The sequence below is a fragment of the Euwallacea similis genome, chromosome 21 (assembly GCF_039881205.1).
Source record: "Euwallacea similis isolate ESF13 chromosome 21, ESF131.1, whole genome shotgun sequence".
In the NCBI taxonomy this organism is placed as follows: Eukaryota; Metazoa; Arthropoda; class Insecta; order Coleoptera; family Curculionidae; genus Euwallacea; species Euwallacea similis.
In genome coordinates, this window is record NC_089629.1 from 2245641 (window position 1) to 2265954 (window position 20314).

At 35.1% G+C, this 20314-nt stretch overlaps 2 protein-coding genes across 6 annotated transcripts in view; both read left to right on the forward strand.

Annotated features, from left to right (window-relative positions):
- The window catches only part of Scp2 (Sarcoplasmic calcium-binding protein 2), a 51464-nt gene extending 46768 nt beyond the window's left edge, over positions 1-4696 (forward strand). For all 3 annotated transcript variants that reach the window (XM_066400927.1, XM_066400928.1, XM_066400926.1), the window contains exons 3-6: positions 558-610; positions 1374-1493; positions 2640-2852; positions 3750-4696. In XM_066400927.1, the coding sequence (XP_066257024.1) occupies positions 558-610; positions 1374-1493; positions 2640-2852; positions 3750-3860 (497 nt within the window). In that variant the 3' untranslated portion in view covers positions 3861-4696. The remainder of the gene's footprint in view (positions 1-557; positions 611-1373; positions 1494-2639; positions 2853-3749) is intronic.
- A 4830-nt stretch (positions 4697-9526) lies between these two features.
- On the forward strand, positions 9527-19343 carry LOC136415985 (uncharacterized). 3 transcript variants are annotated; one of them, XM_066400936.1, is made up of 5 exons: positions 9527-9857; positions 14080-14163; positions 14629-14889; positions 16862-17463; positions 17725-19343. In XM_066400936.1, the coding sequence occupies exons 3-5, from the start codon at positions 14640-14642 to the stop codon at positions 18286-18288; spliced, it is 1416 nt and encodes a 471-aa protein (XP_066257033.1). In that variant the 5' UTR covers positions 9527-9857; positions 14080-14163; positions 14629-14639; the 3' UTR covers positions 18289-19343. The 3 variants fall into 3 exon arrangements, with proteins under 3 accessions (XP_066257033.1, XP_066257032.1, XP_066257031.1); XM_066400935.1 differs by lacking the exon at positions 9527-9857 and adding an exon at positions 11971-12156; XM_066400934.1 differs by lacking the exons at positions 9527-9857; positions 14080-14163 and adding an exon at positions 16615-16774 and having other exon boundaries at positions 14756-14889.
- The last annotated feature ends 971 nt before the right edge of the window (positions 19344-20314 follow it).

The following is a 20314-nucleotide window of genomic DNA, read 5'->3' on the forward strand; positions in this document are numbered from 1 at the left end:
TAAAATCCGTAAATTGAGCAATAATTACTGACAGGGTAGAGCCCTAGAAGACGCAAAATAGAGTCGAAAACCACATCCCTCCGACTAAGAGGATCTCTTTTTAGCTTCGGCCACATTGCTGCGTTTGTATCGAATGTCCGGCAGGACGCTACAAACACACCACGAAAACGTTTTATTGGAACATTTAACACAATTACAACACAATCAAATTGAGTGAAAACAAAAAACGTTAATTGCCTTGTAGTCAAAGAGCAAATTTTCAAACCCATTTGAGGTCATTTATTTCAGGCTTGAACTAAGTCTCAAATCGGTTTATAAACGTCTGCATATCAAAGGCAGAAATCTCCATTGTATAAAACGGTGTCCTGTGTATGAACTTTGCCACATTTTGCTGGTTAGGAGTTAGAGGCGACATTCAGGTTTCCAAAGTTAATAATTTATCAGAGTCTGGTTATGAAATTTTCAATAGAAATTGGATGCTTGAGGTTAAAGGCAAACACGCCAAGAAGGTTTTTTGTAGTTACGCTTTTTAACAAATGTTCCTATTTCTTTTTCAGATGTCAACCAAAGTGGGACCATTGACAAAAAGGACTTTGAGGAAGCTATAGAGGTAAGTTCCAGGGACTGGTCCAATATTTTGGGCAATTGTGGGCTCGTGAACCTGAGTGATCTGATCATGAAAAGGGTCCTCAAAAGGACCTGGGTGTGTTAAGAACTTCGCACAATTAACGCTAAGAAGAACGCATCTTAGCAACGATACATTTATGTGAAGAATCACGAACGGCACTAATCACTGAGTGTTGACGCGTTAGCTAGAGAATGCCAATTAGAGGAAAATCAACTTCTCTCTTCTGCAAATTGTTCGATGCTAATTCTAGGCAAAAACCATTCATCATGGAAATTTCGCGAGCTTCAATGACGGCAGCTGCGCTCAACGCCTTGAGGGGGCTGCCAGAGCTGCCAATGTGGATTGAGAGTCGAGGGAAAGAGCATGATTTCCATAGGAGGAATGAGGTTTGCAAACAGTAGAAGCAAATACTAGGCAAAACTGGGGAAAAAGAGGGTTTCTGGGCTCTTTCGGCCATCGATTCGATCGTCTTATCGGAGGAGGAGGAACCTTAAATGACCGATAGGCTGAAATTTCTCGTTATTTTTCTGATCATTTCAGGCATTTTCTGGTCTTCATATTCTCGGAAGACCGAATCATGGAATAGAATCTCTATCCGTGATTCGATGCTGTCACGAGCACTTGGACGATTTAAACCACGCAACTTAATATGGGACAAAGATTTAAATTCCAGTTTTTCCAAAGACATCACTGATTTTGATTGGGTACTTACTTGGCTTTTTTAATAAGTAAATTTCCATTCCAGAAAATTTGTTCCTTAAGAGGATGGCCTCAAGGCAGTGAACAATACAAGAAGACCTATGATAGCATGATCCAAATCTGGGAGGGCCTTAGGCAAAAAGCGGACGCAAATCAAGATGGACAGGTATATAACTTTTTCGCCTTATTACCATGATTCTTTTTGTTATTATTTATTATTAAAAGCCATGTTAAACCCGCGTTAAAAACGTTAAATGAAATTGAAAATCTTGGCAAAACGTTTGCATTTCTAATGGAATTTCAACGCTTTTATATTGAAATTTAGATAGAAAAGCGTGCGCTATTAAGACAAATTATGCATGTATGTAAATGAGGCTTTAATTAAAGACCAAAACACAAATCTCTCTGTACGAGCCACCTTTACGTGCCACATAAGATTCATTAAAGTCTCATTCAAACTAGTCGTAGGCAATTTGTGACTGTCAGCTACCGCGATTTGAAAAGCCGAAAAAATGTTATATGTGAAAATGTTAGAAATTCGTTTTAGGGGCACTTAACCTAATTAACTTTTATATTTATAGGATCGAGATACAGGTGCACTGAGGGGGGAAATTCGGTTGCGGAGCTTATAATTAAGATTTACGATATTATTTTAAAACGGGATTAGATTAAAGATGTTTTCCGATAAATTGTTTGGATGCTTCTTGCCTCAACGCCTCAACAGCGGCTCTTCCCTGTATTCACCCGGATTCTCTTCCCAGTGAGTGCTACTCACTCTAGTTTTCTATCCCAGCCTGAGGCAACGTTATTACGAAATATCTGAAGTGCAACTTTTTGTCATTCTGTATCAGCTCTTGTCCCGACTTTTTAAGTTCATAATAAGCTTCACATGCCCACCTACCTATATACTTCCCAAGAATGTAACTTTATAATTCATGACTACAGTACGTGTCATTAGCACTGGGGTCGTTAATCAACTTTATCTCTAAGCTAACTCTACTTCAATTTGCGTGTTAAATAAAATCACCATAAGGAAACAGCCCCCACTTCTCGGCTCAAAGGGTAATGCGACTCAACACAAAAGCGGCGTTTTTAATGATATTTCTGTTAAACGTATTTAAAATTTCAATTAGCACTTCATAAATTTGGGTTAATTAGGCTTTGTCTTTTGAGGTAGAAAATAATAATAGGTATGTCGCATGCACAGTATCGCGGCTTAAAACAATGCCACAAAAAGATTTTTATCATAGGACATTTACTTTATGATTGATTGAGCAGCGAAAAAGTTAATATGTATTTCGATTTATTGTAGGTGAGCGTCGAGGAATGGGCCTCTATGTGGGAAGATTACTCGAAGAGCCCCGAAAACGCCTTGGAATGGCAAAACCAGTACCAGCGTTTCATGTTCGATTTGGAGGATGCCAGTGGGGACGGCAGCATCGACATCGATGAATTCACCAGCGTCTGTTCTTCCTATGGTTTGAAAGCTCAAGAGTGCAGGGACGCATTCCAGAAAATGTCAGGGGTGGGTAAACCGATGTTTTTAGACCCAGGCTTAGACTCAACACTGCTCCAGATATAATTTTAATCCAAAACTTATTTTCCAAATGTAAAAAAAAATGATAATTAACGCCGCTCCATTTGTGACCATGTTAAGATTATGTATGGGAGGCTTTTTCAATACCACCACTAAATAGTATATGTTCACAAGATACTGTAAGAACGTCAGCAGTGGAGTGCAAATAAGTTTGTATAAGAGCGCACAAGAAACAAATTTGAATTAAGTATCTCAAAAACTGTCAAATCTACATGGAATACACTTTAATTTTTTGCCACGTTCTTTTATGTGGACACCCTGTTAAGAGCCTTTGCACAAATTTTGGGTCACCCAGTATTTGAAACTGCCTGAATGGTTTACCTCGTACTATCTAACCAAGCTTCATATCTATCGAGATAACGATAATAAAGATCTAAATGAAACTGACCAGCATGTACAAATATTTCATTTTATTTCCACTTGCTGTAATTCAACACAATAAGCTCCAATTAGTGTAAGCCACTCGGCCACAGTTAATGGAGCTGGCAATAAGCAACATACGTTTTTAAGATGAGTTCTGAGTTGTGTCTCCATTGGATATCCCTTAATAGATTTAATCTCCTTCAATGTCCGGCTGGAAAACTGATGAAAATTTGATATCGACAAAACGAAAACTGAAACAAAAAAATGAAACCCCATTCCACTTGTTTACTTCTACAAACCCCCTACAGCACCAACGTAATCATTTCTCAAATTTTAAAACGACCGATTTGCTCGATAGGTAAATAAAACGATCTCATTTAATATTCAGTCGATTAAGGGTAAAGCAAACGTAAAATAATTTTTTTCTTTAGCTATTTACGTGTAACAAAATTGATATTTTAGGGCCAGAAAGAAGTGAATTACCAGCAATTCGAGTCCTTGTGGAAGCAGTTCTTCATCTCCGAAAACCCGTCCGAACCAGGGAACTTCATTTTCGGAAAAACCAGCTTCTAAAAACCATTCATTTATCAAAGAACCCTATTATATAAAAGATAAATAAAAAGTATTAACGTTTGTTAACTACCAGTCGAAGACGAATTAAATTTATTAAGTTATTGTTCTACATATCTATACTATACATATGCAGAGGCTATAATGAATTCCTTGTGGTGTTCACTGATGAGTAGTTTGTTGCTGAGACCTTAAAATCGTTAAATTTCAATAACCTCTAAGTGGCAGCATAATATTAGTGAACATTTATTCGTAACATTTTCACTTTTTCGAACGGGTGTCCAAATTCTTGGAGAACCTCTCGACAAAGGGCCAATTTTTTTATACACGGCAACCGAGCTCACTGTAAAATTTCATTGCTAGTTTAATACATTTGTACAGAAATCGGAAGTATATTATGCCTACGTAATAAATAGTTGATGTTGTGACCTATTGAATGGCAATTTAGTAAAGACCCAACTTTAGTCATACTTGCTCTGGGACAAAACATAGGTATCTATCAACTTGAAATCCCAAGGCTCAGTCTGATTGAGTTAGGTAAGCTAATTTGGACCAAAAATGGTGATAAAATTACTCTAAATGACTCCTGTTAGGTGAGCTCAAGGTACATTCAATCAGTCAAGAGAAAGGGATTTCTTACAACATATATTGTAATGTAGCTTACTAGATACAGTACCTATTTATCTATTTATTGTATACTGAGTGGAACTTTTCTAATCGACTAAGAGTTCTTTGAAATGCCTTCGATATTTCCATTATGAGAGTAGAACATTTTATGAAACAATTATTATTGGGGTTTTAGTTGAAGTTATCAAATAAATTAATTATTAAATGTATAATTTGAGTGTCATTAATTTAATTAAAGAAGTGCCCAGAAGCTTTCTTGAAATATTGGCGGAGACATTTTTTTCCAATGTACCATTACTTTTCTTCTTTAATTTTGTTTGTTTAGCACAACGCAGCACAGAACTATATAGTTTCTGATGTACAGAGTCACTTTGGTACACGTTTTTTGTGAAAAGAAAATATGAATAATTAATATCGTATCTAGTACATCTTTCTATTACGCACATTGTATATTATTTCCTTTCGCGTATTGTTTCAGTGGTTAGACCGGTGGGCTGTAAGTTTGCAAAACAGGCTGTAAAGTTTTTTGAATGTTTGGAAGCTATTGAATCATCATTATTGTTCGGCATATGACTAATACCTTTGCAAAAAATAGGCTGTAAAGTTTTTTATATGTACGTTTTCGTACGGGTATCGTTTCTTAGATGAATCAGAGTAAACTAATAATCGGGCAATCCTTTGTTTGAAGAAAACCTGATTTTGGTCAGTTCTGATGGCTGGCACTGGCAGTAGTTAAATTCGTTTATACGTACGATTTGAAACTACGAGACTTGGAAAGTAATTCAAAAAACATATTGATTCATTTGGGATGACAATCAGTTTATCAATCGCATGTTTTAAGATTGCTTTTAATCGGTATTTTTATTATACAAAGAGAACTTTACTCAATTTAATACAAACAACTCGAAGAAGTGGTTTCACAAAAATTCGCCTTTTCATTGTCATGCGGAAGCGACGTTTTTTTGTCAAGAAGGTTTTGATAACAAAACAATAACGCTTCGGTTGTCAGTGCTGTTGGCGTCTTCGCGTTTCTTCCTGCTTCGGTCGCGAAGAATATCAAATTTCTACCGAAAATGTAGGAAAAATATCAAAAATTTAGTGCGGAGTTGAAAGCTAATTAAATAGAAACGTATTGAGTGTTCGTATAAGATTATGCCCGGCTGAAAATGGGTAAAAATCACACTTATAAAATCCGATTTTATTCGAGAATAATGGGAACATCCTGTCATTTACGTTCGAGCTTCCGAAGTTGCACGATCACAGAATAGTGTACCTAAACGGAATCTAAACCAAATCAAAGAAAAAATTTGGACAAACTGAGAAAAAGGCAAAGGCGGAGGTAAAACCGGGCAGTGCAGTGCGCGTGCTGCGTTGAAAATAAGTAGTAATTCAAAATTCTCTTCTCAATGGCTGATGAATCATAGTTCTGAAAAGTTGATTTAAGGCAAGTATTTAGCGTTTAATCATCATTCCTAATTTAAGCTTTCTCATTTTTAAGTTTATTTTCTGTGTCGGTTATTACTAGACTTCTCTAAATGGTTTAGATTCTTTTGATACGTACTTCTTCAAGCATAGGTAACCAAATGTTATCCATGCTTTCTATATAATTAAAACCTGGAAAACTTAACCGGAACAGACTTGATCTTCAATATAGAATATCTTGTAGATGATATAGTAGGACATAAACAAAAATTGCGTTCTACACTTATTCCTAATTGCTACTTCTCTATCGACATTCATAAAAACTAACAGTGATCAAAATAAAACTTCTCCGCTTACACACATGCATTCAGTTTAATTTGTGTTTCAGCATCATGAGTTCTACTAACGAACGAGCATGACTTTGTCTTCTCATATTATACTTTTCTGACACTTTTTTATAGTAGTGACAACATTGCTTGGTTTCACAGTCGGATCGATTCGGTCAGGTCATGGCGCGGGAGCAGGAAACTGCTATAACAAGTTTAGCCCCTACCGAAAAGACACGTCAGGACTTGCTAACAATTGTGTCATCTTTTCGTCTGATTGTGAAACAATCTAAATTTTTTTGTGCAGTGCCGTGCTGGCGTTGCTTGCGGGAATTCGTGCTTTTAAAGAAAAACCACAAAATAATTATAAACTAAACAGAAATTTTGAATTTGAGGGTGTCTATGTCTTGCGTGTTGTTTGAATTGGTTGGTCTTCAGGGTAGCATTTTTTTGTATTCCTACCTAAACATCTAATGATGTCATCTAATGAAACACCTTAAAAGGGGATAAGATTTATGGTGTCTGGCAAATGCAATTTAGCACCCGCAATTTACTTTTGATTTCAACAATTTTAATCTTATCAGTCCTAAAAGCCTTTCACAGCCAAGTCTATTCCGATTCCAAGTTCAGGTCTAATCTCTCACAAGTAAACACCCTTATTGAAGCTTTGACTTCAAGGTTACGAATTTTTTTAATACTTTTTTACATAATTTTTTTATTAATATGATAACAATCGGGAGTTTATTATTAAAACTAAAACGAGTTATATAAAAATCATACAGCTCGCCATTATCATCAAATATGACGCACTGAATGCAGGATGAGAAGGATTTAAAGCAAGATAAAACACACTTTTTATTTCCAAGAATCCCTTTGAATAACATTAAATTGAAATATTATTGGAAGGTGCGGCTTACTCAGTAGATTGACAACGATAATAATTAATAATACTATATTAAGTTTTTTAAGTATTTTAAGAACATACGAGAAATATGGAAAATTATTAAATGAGAATTTGAATGAAAATCTACCATGTGACTGTTTCATTGGATGCAACTGATTAGTACACATAGAAAATGAAATTGAGTGCAAATAGTCACAAAACAAAATGCATAATTAAAAAAATTAAGCAAAAAATTAGTTTGGTTTTGAAATGTGAGTCAAAGTCAACATGTAAAATAAATAAAACATGATTGAAGTAGTACTGCTTAGAGTTCCTCAATTTGTTAAATTAAATGCATCTATTATCGCGGCTTTTGCAGGTAATATGCCCAGTAATAGCATCACTCTATAACATGCAAGCAAATGCATGTATTTTAATCGTATCACGTACTTCAAATTTCAAGAAATGTTCCAAATTTAAAAATACAAATTAGAACTCATCGATCAATTTGCTTTTGCAAGGCAGTCATGACTTGCAAGGTTTAACTCACTTTATTTCCTATTAAACTTTCTTTTTATATTACAAAAACAAATCTGCGCTCTAGCTGGACTTTTTAATTGATAACGAAACAAAAACAAGAAATTTCTACTCCGAATTTATTCCAACCTTTTTGAGATCACTAGGTATACTCAGTGTACAATTGCAATCCACTGCATTTACATCAACTCATTATTTTCGATATTAATTCAATTTTTATAACTCATTTTTCAATTCGATTCATATGAGGCTTTATTTATATGATCATTTTTCCACCAAAGCAAATTTAGAGTCTCGTGATTCTCGTAAGTAACAGTGCTTCGATTGCCAGAAATTCCTGGATACATGTGATTTCTAATGACTTGGCCTCATGTGATCTCTGGATTTGTCTCGTTTCTCTAAATTTTCTGCGGTCAAAGTACTGTATGAGAGGCGGCTACAAACTCGGGTCCACCACAATGGGTACGCTCCATGCCATCTTCTGATATGGGTACCCATTAAATAGGAGTGTATTCACAGTCTTTACGTCGCGCAAAATTTCATTTGTAGTTGCTTAATATTTGCTTAAATGAAATTTCTGTAATGGAAAGGTTAGGAAATCTTGTAATATGTTAAAACATAGATTTACTTAAGATATTTTTAAAATGCTGAACTAAAAAAGTTACAAAGGTGCCTATTCTATGTGCTATATGTACAGTGTGGAAGTTTTGGATGGAACAGTCCATATAACTAAGACGCCGAACATATACAGCCAAAATCCTCGGACACGTCGATTTTTATTTTTTGTTGCGGTTTTTTTTGGTAAATTCATGTATACAGAGTAGTCCAAAAATCAGATAAGACTACCAATTTTGTTTTTTTTAATGGAAACACCTATTTTTCATTTCATTTTTGAATTCTACGCAAAATTCTAAGCGTGTTTCCTATACCATGTCCTATACCTAAACGCAACTGGTCTCGAGAAATTTGCGAATGAACATATCAAAAACTAAAACTTTTGATTTTTTAAAATTTCTTTGGTACTAAAAAGGACCAATTTAATACAAAATAGTGCCCCCTCATTACCGCGTTGATGTTAGGGCTTATTTAAATGACATTTTCCCTGAACGCTGGGTTGGGAGACGAGGGGTAATTGAATGGCCGACACGATCACCTGACCTCACGTCTTTAGATTACTTTCTATGGGGTTATTTTAAGAGTAAAGTATACTTTAACCAACCAGCAATTATCGAAGCCTTAGAAGAAAGAATCTGTAATGAAATAAGAACAATTACCCCAGCAATGCTTCAAAATGACAATCAAGAGTTCGTTCATCGTCTTGCTTACTGTTAAGAAATAGGTGGGATCTGATTTGAACATTTAATTTAATTGTTGATTGTTGTTTTATTTTATATTAAATCGGTCCTTTCCAGGACCAAAAAAATCAAAAGTTTTAGTTTTTGATATGTTCATTCGCAAATTTCTCGAGACCAGTTGCATTTAGGTATAGGACATGGTACATGAAACACGTTTAGAATTTTGCGTAAAATTCAAAAATGAAATGAAAAATAGGTGTTTCCATTTGAAAAAACAAAATTGATGGGCGTACCTGATTTTTGAACTACGTTAAATACATGAATTTACCATCAAAAAAACCGCAAAAAAAAAATCGATGTGTCCGAGGATTTTGGCCGCATACGTTCGACATCTTAGTTATATGGACTGTTCCATCGAAAAACTTTCATACTGTATAGGTGGCCAGTAAAAATAGTGCAAATCACGATGATTTGCTAATGCAAGAGGGTTTGATGAAATTATTATGCTAGTGTGCGGCAACACTGCGCGTATCTACACACCAGTACGCGAAAGCATCATCAATATTAAACTTTGCTCTCAGATCCTCGTTCCTCATAGTTATACGATCCTTGCCTACATAGAAAATCGAGTTTGAGTGGTTCTCAAAGTTGTTCTGGGTGAAAATTTTCGCTCTTTTTCTGGTTGTTCCTGAAAATTTGCCTTGTTTTTCAACTTCAAGTAATCTTGTCGGAAATATACTATGCGCGACGACGTTTACAACTGCGATTTTCAAATAAATATATCCTACCCCCAAAACAGCACAATTTTTCAAAGTTTGATGCAAAAAACTGTTTCTGTTACTGTAGGCCGCAGAAAGTCGTCGAGAAAATTTTGTAGTAATTGGCCAGCGGGTACCAACATGGGGATGATGTAAGTATTACCTACTCGTTTTATGGTCTATTGTGTATTTATTCTTTTTTAAGTTTATCTAAAATATGATCGCAACTCCCCAAAACGCTCGAAATGCCTGAATTTTCCAAAATTCAATGTTACACCATGCACCTTTGTGGTTACATCAGGCATGGCCTGGTATCATTTGCCGATTACCAAATGTGACTGCTTCGCATGTTAATGAATCTTTCACCCTGTTATCAAATTATTTATTTAGAAGCTTCTAGATGTAGCAACGCGCCACTGCTGTAGAACCAAGTGCGTCAATGCATCTTATGTGTATTTTGGAGATGGGCTGCATCCAACTGTAATTCTAAAACATGTCCTTGTCACATTTAATTTACAAACTAGGCGCAAAGTATGATTTTTTTACTCATTTTTGAACTTAAAACACTTTAAAATATGCATATCCCTACATGTGAGGTGATGACTCATGGAAAAATCACCTGACAGGTTTGATGGCCTTTCACACATATAATTCCAGCACACAGCATGATAGAACACAAATGTTTTATTGTTCTACGATTATCTTCTACAATCTATGGCTTATCAGGTTATTTTTAATTCAGCATCAAGCTTTATACAAAGTGCATTGAGACAGCCATAAGACGGTCCCATGTGATTAATCATTAATTGTTGCTATGCACTGTAGTAATTTAAAAGTCATTGAAAACAAATTTAATTTGGCGATAATCGAAGCTGCTAAGTTAATGATTATTTTTGACCGTTCTTCAGTGAAGAGTGTTACATTACACACAAAATACGTGGAAATGGGAAAAGAAGTTTATGGGAACATCGAATACCATTAGGTTAATGACGTATTCGAACCCTCAAGAGAGGACGAAAAATCGATTCGTTATCATTAGTGTACAGTTAGGTGTAAAAGGTTGGGCAACATGGGGCTTTCACGGTTGGCTATTTTTCTTGGGGAGTACGGGGCGGTTAATTAAAAATTTCGCCCAGGACGCCGAACTTGCTAAGGCCAGCCCTGGATTTACTTAAATTATAGTGCTTACAAAGAAGAGAAGTGAAAGTTTTATTATACAAGGCAACCGTTTTTTGAGAAACCTAAAATCAAGCCATGCCGGGTACATTAATAAAAGAAAATTGTGATGTGCATAGGCGTAACATGGGGGCACGTTACAACCTGCAGGAAAATCTTGAAATGTAATAAAATTAATCTTATACGAAACGACTCTGAGAAAGTTTCTTATCCGTTGTAAATAGAAATCTAATCGACCTTGCAGAAATTTCTATTTGAATAGGAGGTCAACTCTAACTTTTGGTAACCTAAAATCACCTAGAGGATCCAAATTTACAAGTATTTATGGGTTTTTTCGTATAATTGTTTGACCCGAATAGAAGAACTAATATATAAAATATACTTTTCGTGTAGCCATTGTCCACTTATATCCACTACCAACTCCCTCCTCGTTTTGCAAAGTTGGATTCACGCGCCAAAGTCCCGCCTTGCGAGACTTGTATGTTAAAATACTATTGTGTTTATTTTTAAGGCGATCGCTGAAAAATACTATATTGTGTTTCTAGTATGGAAAGTAATATATTCTCGGCCAACGATGAAAATAGATAGCCGAGGCGCAGACCAGCACTTGCATCAGACAACAAAAGTATGATTTTTTTTAAGATCAAGGCAGTCACTCCACATCATTTATGATTGAGACTTCAATTCTTCACGAACCGCAAAGTTACCAAACAAAATTCCCCAATCCCCAGGCTATAACTGTTTAAATCCTGCAACCTGCAACAAAAGCCTCATATACTTGAACTTGTAGACTATTACGTTACACAATTTATCTCTGAGCTACATGCGAAAACCGCTTACAACATGCCGGTTGTACAAATTATCAGGCCAATTCCAATTTCGTTGACTCATTCTCGGAATTTCTACCGATCACGTGATCATCCCATCATCCAATTGGTCGACCCTGACTAATTCGCCTCCAATAAGTCGGTACTTTTTCTAATCGCCCGTGTATCGGACAGAGATAGAACGATACACCTCCTTCTTTAATCCTGTGAGAATCCTCGCCGACGGTAGCGACACGCTCCGCACACTCCGACCGAACACACTTCTTTCAAAATCCGATCTGTTCGGACGTGTCTAGTCGACTTCGACCAGTCTAACTCACAGACGGCGGTAAAGTCGATTTCACCGAATAGCAAATTTCAAAGTATAAAAAATAGATCATTTTTGGTTTTTCGGTGTGCTGAAAAGCATTTGCAAGCAAAAAGTGCGCTGCAAAAAGTGATATTCAGAGTAAGTATGTACGTTTTGTACTAGATTTAAGTATTGCGCAACATCAGGTAATCCACAGATTCAGACTACGTGGATCGTTTTTCTAGTTATGTCAAAAATATTGAATTACTTGTTAATGTTAAGACGTAATTTTCACCCGCGTTGGTTGTTTTTGAAGAGGGGTGTCACGTTCACCCTTTTACCCCCCTCGTCCATCATATGTGACCGATTATCTGTTCTTGTTTTGATAACTTCATTTAAAGAACTCCTCTTCTCTCTATTTCTTTTTCGCTGATTACCTGTCCTTGTTGTGACAACTTCATTAAGGGATAGCTGGGTCCAATATTTTTGATATGGATCCATTAGCCGGGACTTACAAATTCCAAGGAAAAATCATGGGGCTTACAGTCTAACTGAATCATCCCTTTGCCATACAGTCATTTACGTGCATATGTAATTGCCTCTAAAACGGCATTAAAAATATCGCAATTATGAAAATAAGTTTTTACTCTTTGTCCTGCTGGGCACTTACCATTTACTGATAACGGAAACAACCTTGAATACTTTAGCATATTAGTTATTTTTGGTTGATGGTTGCTGGACAGATAAGTCGACTATACCTAGTTAATTGGCTTATTACTTTGTAAAACAACAATAAGCGTGGAACATCCTCACTTCGCGTGATAGCTAAATACATATCCAGCCACGTCCTTGAATCGGTACAATGAAATATGAAATCGCGGACGACTTGTCGGAGCTTGTTTCCTGCTGCGATGACGTCAGCGACTATGTGGCGACGCAAAATCAGGGGCGTGTAGCAGAATTTTCCCCGGCACATTCGCTCCATTGAGGGGTTATTATTATAATTATTCATAATACCGTGGTACATTAATATTATAGCCTCGCTTATAGCATTGAGGTAAATGATTGATGTAAGTCAGCAGCATGGTCAATAATTTTACTATTCGTTTTTTATAGATGGGTCTTGTGACCGATGTTATGGCATGGTATTGGCCACTCGAGGTTATTTTTAGCTTTCTAGGAAGCTTTTAAAGTTTTCCTGATTGAGTTGGCGAAGCTTTTGCAGTGTTTATTTTAACCAAATAATTTTTGTTTGCGATAAATAAAATTGATTATTTTAGATAACTATTTTTATCTTTACTGGAAAGGAAACAACAGAATTTATAAATTGGGAAATTTGAAATTTTGATCGTAGCTGGATTTTTTCCTAATATTTTTGTGTTAAAATGAACTAAGCTAACACATTCAATAATTAAGAATAGGTAGAAAAATACTTCAATTGATTAAAACTGTTTATGTGCTGCTTTGATCAATTTTAATCACGACCCTATGCACTTTTTTCAATTCATGTAGCAAAAAATCTTGTATAAGACTGCTCAGTTTCAGTAGTTACATAAAACCTTGAGTTAATTAATTCGTTATATAAGTACCTATTACGCTATTGCCCCTTTTCAAAACACATATCAGTCCCGAAATCGCTAGTGGATTGCGAAAAAATGCTCTCAAATTTTCCAAATATGATTCATCAGTTCGTACTTAAGGAAAAACAATTATTTTTGATACATGACAATTCATCTCACGATTGAGATAATTCAATCTCCACCTCAAGAGATATGAGAACTAGTGTACCAAGATATGAGTAGTTTATTGAAAAATAAGTACAATTTAGCTAGGAACTTAGGGCCTAAAGATACCATTTCTAAGATACAGGATGTTAAGATTTTTCTATAACCAAAAAACCTTTTTGAAAATCCACGCAATTCAATAATCTGAGCCTTCTATATGTATTTATTGTTGTAATTTGTTCAAATTCCATTACAGAAAGTATATTCATGCAAGTGCTCATTCTTCATCAGCCATCTTTTCCAATTTGTTCAATAATTTTATTTATATTAGTGTTAAATAGTGCTTTTCTTATTACAGGTTGAGAGTTAAACAACCTCAACTCTTCCTCTGGTAGGCCCCCAGGCTAGAAAAATTTCATCAACCACAAAAGGCGAATTTAATGTAAGTATTTAACTATAATTGTAAGATATCAGCAGACATAAAAATCATTTGCACAAATGAAGAGGGATCATATTTCTCTATATCTTTATCAATAATACAAAAAAATTAGATCTTACTACATAACGAACATTCTCAAAAATTCCCAACTAAATATAGACTTTTTGTTGAAAAACACTACGTAATAGATAATGAGTTAATCTAATCTTTTGTACATACCTCGATTTAATGTAGTGAAATGGTAAACTGAATATAAGTACCTACTTATGAGACAATGAACTGTCTGTATAACGTAGAGACTTGATAATTTAAATAATATTTTGCGCATGTTTAAATATAATTTTCACGTCTGTTTAATATACGTAACTGGAGGAACTAAAATCGTATGAGAATGCGCGACTGCTAAAATTTCAATAGACTGATACAGTAAAACATTTTTTTTACAATTTTTATATTTTTGCATTGCAGTCCCTTTCAAAATGGCCCCCAAACTTGTGTTTAACCAAGCCGCATCATGGCGAGAAAGCTCCGCTCTTATTGCTGGAAACACAGTCAAAGAACTATTCTGCAAAACACCCCCCTCAACACAATTCAATGCAAATGCACTCACATACGGACGATCTAGACGACTATATGGACATGGAGACAGTGAGATTTGTAAATCCATACGAGGTCAATCCGATCATAGACGTCACAGCATCTTCGGAGATCAGTACCATACCCTCGCAGGTAAGATCCTTCATTTTGATCAATCCTCCCCATACAGTCGGTGTTACGAGTGTGTGTTACAATAGTGTTTAACAAGTTAATTATATTTTTTAGGCACTTAAATGTGTCGCTGTACAGGATGATTTTGTGTGTTTTTCATTCAACTGTTTTTACACATTTTTCTTATCCTAATTTGACAAGGTCATGCATCATTCAAAGCCAAAAATAAACAGTTGAAATATTATAAAATGAAGATTCAGACAAGTTAAAAACCTAATTAATTGTTGCATAATTTTTCAATACATATTGCACAATTGATGGTGATTCATAAAAATTATATAATTTTAAATGAAATCAGCTGTTGATGCAGTAACAAATATGGTTTGTTATCAACTCTGCAAATACACATATTAAATGGTTTTTTATATGAAATATTTCGGTATGTTTAAAATCGCTCACCGACAGGCTGGCGCTACTTCATCAATTCGTAGAACTGACATGACTGAACAAGTCTGAGGCTCGAACCCGCATATAAATTCTCAAACAGGTGTAACTTAGTTTCAGTTTTCTGTTAGTAGGGCTGGCTAGAAGCAGATGAAATAACCTCCAGCACTGCTATAACTGTGACTGTCTTTTTTACCTTTCAATAAAAACAACATTTTTACATAGTTTCTCTAAAAATTTTTTAAATTTAGATCCATTTTTCATATGATCTATTATTTTCTGCAGACATATTCGGTCAGCAGCGGTCGGCAGCAATGGAAAAGGTGACCACAGGCTTATTACTAAATCAGGATAAGGTCGCAATAAATAGTAACGAAATCGTACGAAAAGTAAATAAGTTTTTAAAGTTTTTATTTAGTTAGTAGTTAATTCTTAAGCCTGATGAACTGAAAATCAGTTTTACTGGAGGTAAACTGAAAAGTCAGTGTGGTGTTCATGGGTGCTACAAATTCGAGTTCATGCATGAGGAGATCTTCATGTAGGTAAGAACCATAAGAGTAACAAGGATTGTACCTACGATTCTATGGTTTTATAGTAATGTTGTTCCTAGATACTAGAATTTCTAGCATTGTTAAAGCTTGGCATTTTTGAAGCAAATTGGACAAGTCTGAAATGTTTTTTTTCTAATTATTTAAAGAACTCTTACACCTTGAAGATGCTTCATGTATGAACTTCATTTCGTGCAGCTATCAACAAGTATGGAGTAAAATTCTCCAAAATTACATTCATGGTCTTCAGGACAGGCTGGGCTTAACAGTGTCCAGTGGAAATATGATGAAGGACTTGGCAGGTTATAAAATCCAGGTCATTGAGCCCTTTATTACAATAGTGTAATAATGGAATCGACGTGCAAGGGTGAACATATTGTTTGGATTATCGATGGACATTGAAAGATATTTCGGTTTTTGGGGTAGCCAGAAGCGAAAGAATCTTTATGTACATACATAGAGATGTGCAAATATTCATGTTAATACAGGTCATTATTGACTTGAATTGGCCTATGATATAGTATTGTCATCGGCTAGCATGAGCAAGAATCCAGTATTGGTAATTACTTTTAGAAAAGTAGAGGATTCTAATTCCGATTTTCCTTAGGGTAGTAGACTCTTGGAAAAATCAGGAAATCCAGTCAACAGCGGATCTGAAATTTTCCTTATTTTCGTTCGCTAACAAAGTCGGTTGTATTCGGATTTTAATCTGCTATGTTAACCCAAGGTTCTAAGTTAAGCTTTCTCTTTTTAGGTGAGTTTAAGTCCAGATTATATATTAACACAAAAAGACGATATCTTACGAAACCAGCTGAAAATGGAGGAATTCAGCGATCTTTCCGCTCTTTTATTGGGCGAAATTCCAAATGTAGATTTAACAGGCTGTACAGATGAATTGAACACTCCTGTTATTGGTTAGTAATTAATTTTTAGTTCACGTTTAGTCTAGTTTTAAGACAGTAATGACTTACAATAATTTTCTTTTTTCTTGTCTCTTGCAGATAAGGAGGCATTCAAACTTACACCACTACCATCAACAAAACTTGATGAAAATAAACCTGGGCTAAAAGTAAAAGTTGAGTACAACTCACAATATTATTCCAGAGGCAAAAACTTGTTCTCAGATCTAAATTTAGCCCTGGACAATCAATTACAATCAAATAGCGTTAATGAAATGGGCAATGAGCAAAGCGACATGTACTTATATCAACCGTTCGCCCAGTCAATAACTACTCCAGAAACTTCGATTGACTTTGGTCACGACTTTCTTGGCGGAATGTTATCTTTCAAGGAGGCTTCCCTCGCAAATAATTTAAGCATAAACAATAATAATATTAAGGATTCTAATTCTACGTATGCGTCACCACAAGATGACCGATATTCTTGTACATCGTCCCCAGCCGAAGACCAGCAGGTAGATGTATCGGTACCAGACCATTTCGATCAAATTCACAATAAACCCCCTGCTCTTAATTTGATGTTGGATCAATACAAATTTCCTATCAAAGAAGAAGGTTTATCCACATTGAACACCCCAGATGTTATAGATGAAGTGGTCTTAATGGGGACTGATTTTAATATACTGAAATTGGTAAATAACGAGGTAAGTCCCGATAGTGTTAAGGGTAATATAAAACTAAATTCTTTGTAATTGTGTCAAGTGTGAATCTGAAAATGATCGAACTAATAATAATGATAATTGTGTAAATTTTATTCTTTACTACAAAAATTGTGTTTCACATGAATATGATGCTTGGTTGGATGATTTGAGCCGCTTGTGAAAAGTTATCCCTATAGTGTGAATCGTTGTTTAAGCAGCCGTTCCAACTTTTCGAAAATTAAATATCTGAAATTTCTCTTTCAGGATATCGCAACCATCAACGCAGACAACGACTTTCTTCAAACACTGACTAGCCCCTCTGCCTTCTCCTCTGAACCATCCACACCATCGACCACAGTAAGTCAAGACACTCCAGCTAAACGGCCTAGAAAGCGAAGGATGTCAGACGATGACTACGACGATGATGAAGACTACGTGCCACCGTCCTACAAGAAACGATCCACTGTGAGTCTAGCTGACATCGACATAGAAAATAGTAATTCTTCGGATGATTCGTATTACCAGCCGACCAAGTCCAAAAAGCCGAAAGTGTCGAAACGGCGTGGCCGTCCGCCAAAACGTGGCGAATCGGTTTCCAGTGAAGGATCGAAAGACCAAGAAGTGTCGAGATATCGCGAGTTGAGAGACAAAAATAACGAGGCTTCGCGAAAATCCCGCCTCAAGCGGAAAGAGAAGGAAAAAGAGTGCGAAAAGGAGGCAGATGAGTTATATAGTAAGAACATTAGGCTTAAGGCACAAGTGGAGGAATTGGAGAAAATGGTCACCACATTTAGAACGAATTTGTTTAAAATTTTAGTTACAAAATGAGCAGGTGTGATTTATAACACTTGTAAGCTTCTGTTGTAATGCTGTACCGGAATTGGGCGGTCACAGAGTCACTGCTAATTTTACAAGGTGAGTACAGCAAAATGGTAAATTGTTGTCTTTTGATCGTACTCAACGCAGGGAAAATTTCGATCGAAATCGCTTAAAAGTGAATTTTAAACTATCAACTTTCTGTGCCGCCATATATAGTTATTATAACGCATTATGAATATAGTGTATCTGTGATAAAACTGATTATTTGAGAACAGCAAATCATATTATTTTACACGTTTGCTGTTCGACGATTGTACTTTTTAGCGTGGAAGGTTATATCTTCAATGAGCCGCATTGTTTTATTTGGCAGTTTATTTTTGCTCTTAGATTAGAAACTCGACTTGGTCGATAATAACAGTGTAAGTACAAATTTTTAACACTTTGAAATTTATTTTAAAACTGTTGCTTCTGAAGTTTTTCTATAGCCAGTTTCAACAAGTTTTAAAATAATTATCCTATTTGGTTGTTGATTTATGGCTACAATGTAGCACATCAAAACTTGTGATTGTTATTACCATACTGGCATTTCAACTTACCTCTTATTATACTCCTAAAATATTTTTATCTAAGGATCATTATAATGTAAATATGTCGGCTTTTAAATAGGTGAGAGAACCTGCTTTATTTTGTAACTATTTTTTTACACCTTTTTTTAAATGGATATCTTTATACCCTCTAAATATTTGAACATTTCTCCAATCATTATATTTATATTTTATATTATAGTGATGCATGTTAGGAACTGCTATTCAGTGTTAAAATGGAAACAAATAACGGGACATAAAGAACCCTTTAATACTTTCTCGTTTTTATCACCTTTAAGTATGTTTACAATTATTATATGTTTAACTTCGGTTATGAATTTGTCGTGTAATGCACTAAAAATTGTGGAAATTTCTGGCGTGTAAGTACTACTTCGGCATGTAACAGCCTGGGTCGTAAAGCAGTAATTGCATGCTGGAAGACAAAAATAATATTGACAAATATGTTATATTTTATTGGTACATGTTCATTAATAAATCTTTTTATACAGGGTGTACCACTGAAAATATTTCAACAGTCTTATTTTGAACTACAATCAAAATATTAGAAATTGGCGTACACTCTGTATATATTAGCTTTAAATGTGTGTTTTATTTCCATCATCGGAAATTAAGGGAAACTAGTGTGAATTAACCTTTTCGCTACTACACACGTAAAGAGGCTCACAAAAGTGTTCGTACACCAGTGAAATTCGGAAAATGCAAAAACTACCGCCTAGAATGAAACGTTAAGATATAGAACATGTTACGAAAAGCAAGTCTATTCATTTGATATAAACATGTAAATGAAAACAACCCTGGACACATAAATAATCAGCATAATTCTGAAAAAGAAGGATCACAAAAGTATTCGTACATTGTTTATTTATTTGAATTTTTACCTTATTTTCAACAAATTGTTTTTGTATCATAAATACCAAAAGTTCTTGTAAAGGGCTAAAGGTTTTGATAAATTTTATGTGTAGTTTTTATCACAGTTCGCAAAATGGGTCGAAAAGAGAAAGAAACTTCAGAAGAAGTAATAATAATAGAGAGAAGTAATAATAAGAAGTAGAAATAATAATAAAATTATTTTGGGAAAAAAAATTTACGGTGCAATAAGTAAAATTGTGAGTAAAACCGCTCAACAGTACAATCCTTTGTTAAAAAATACATTTTGTTGGGAAACATTAAATAAGCCAAGAAAAGGACGACAAAAAGCGTTAAATTTGCGTGAAGTTTCAAGTGCGATACAAAAAAAATTAAAGAAACCCTAAAAACTAGTGTCTCTCCATTGGCTGTGTAGATGGCGTTAAAAACAAGAAAAAATGTGCATCCAGAAAATGTCCGCAGGGTGTTAAGGTTTGCAGGATACAACTGAAGATCACTTCGCAAAAAAAACATATTTAAAAAACAAATCGTCAATAACGACTTGCATGTGCTAATAAATACAA

Bases quoted from the DNA above. Each gene is read 5' to 3' on its own strand.
- LOC136415985 (XM_066400934.1), top strand. From the start codon at position 14,761: ATGCACTCACATACGGACGATCTAGACGACTATATGGACATGGAGACA. The intron at 14,890-16,614 runs GTAAGATCCTTC...TTCTCTTTTTAG, and splicing joins TCAGTACCATACCCTCGCAG to GTGAGTTTAAGTCCAGATTA. The intron at 17,464-17,724 runs GTAAGTCCCGAT...TTTCTCTTTCAG, and splicing joins TGAAATTGGTAAATAACGAG to GATATCGCAACCATCAACGC.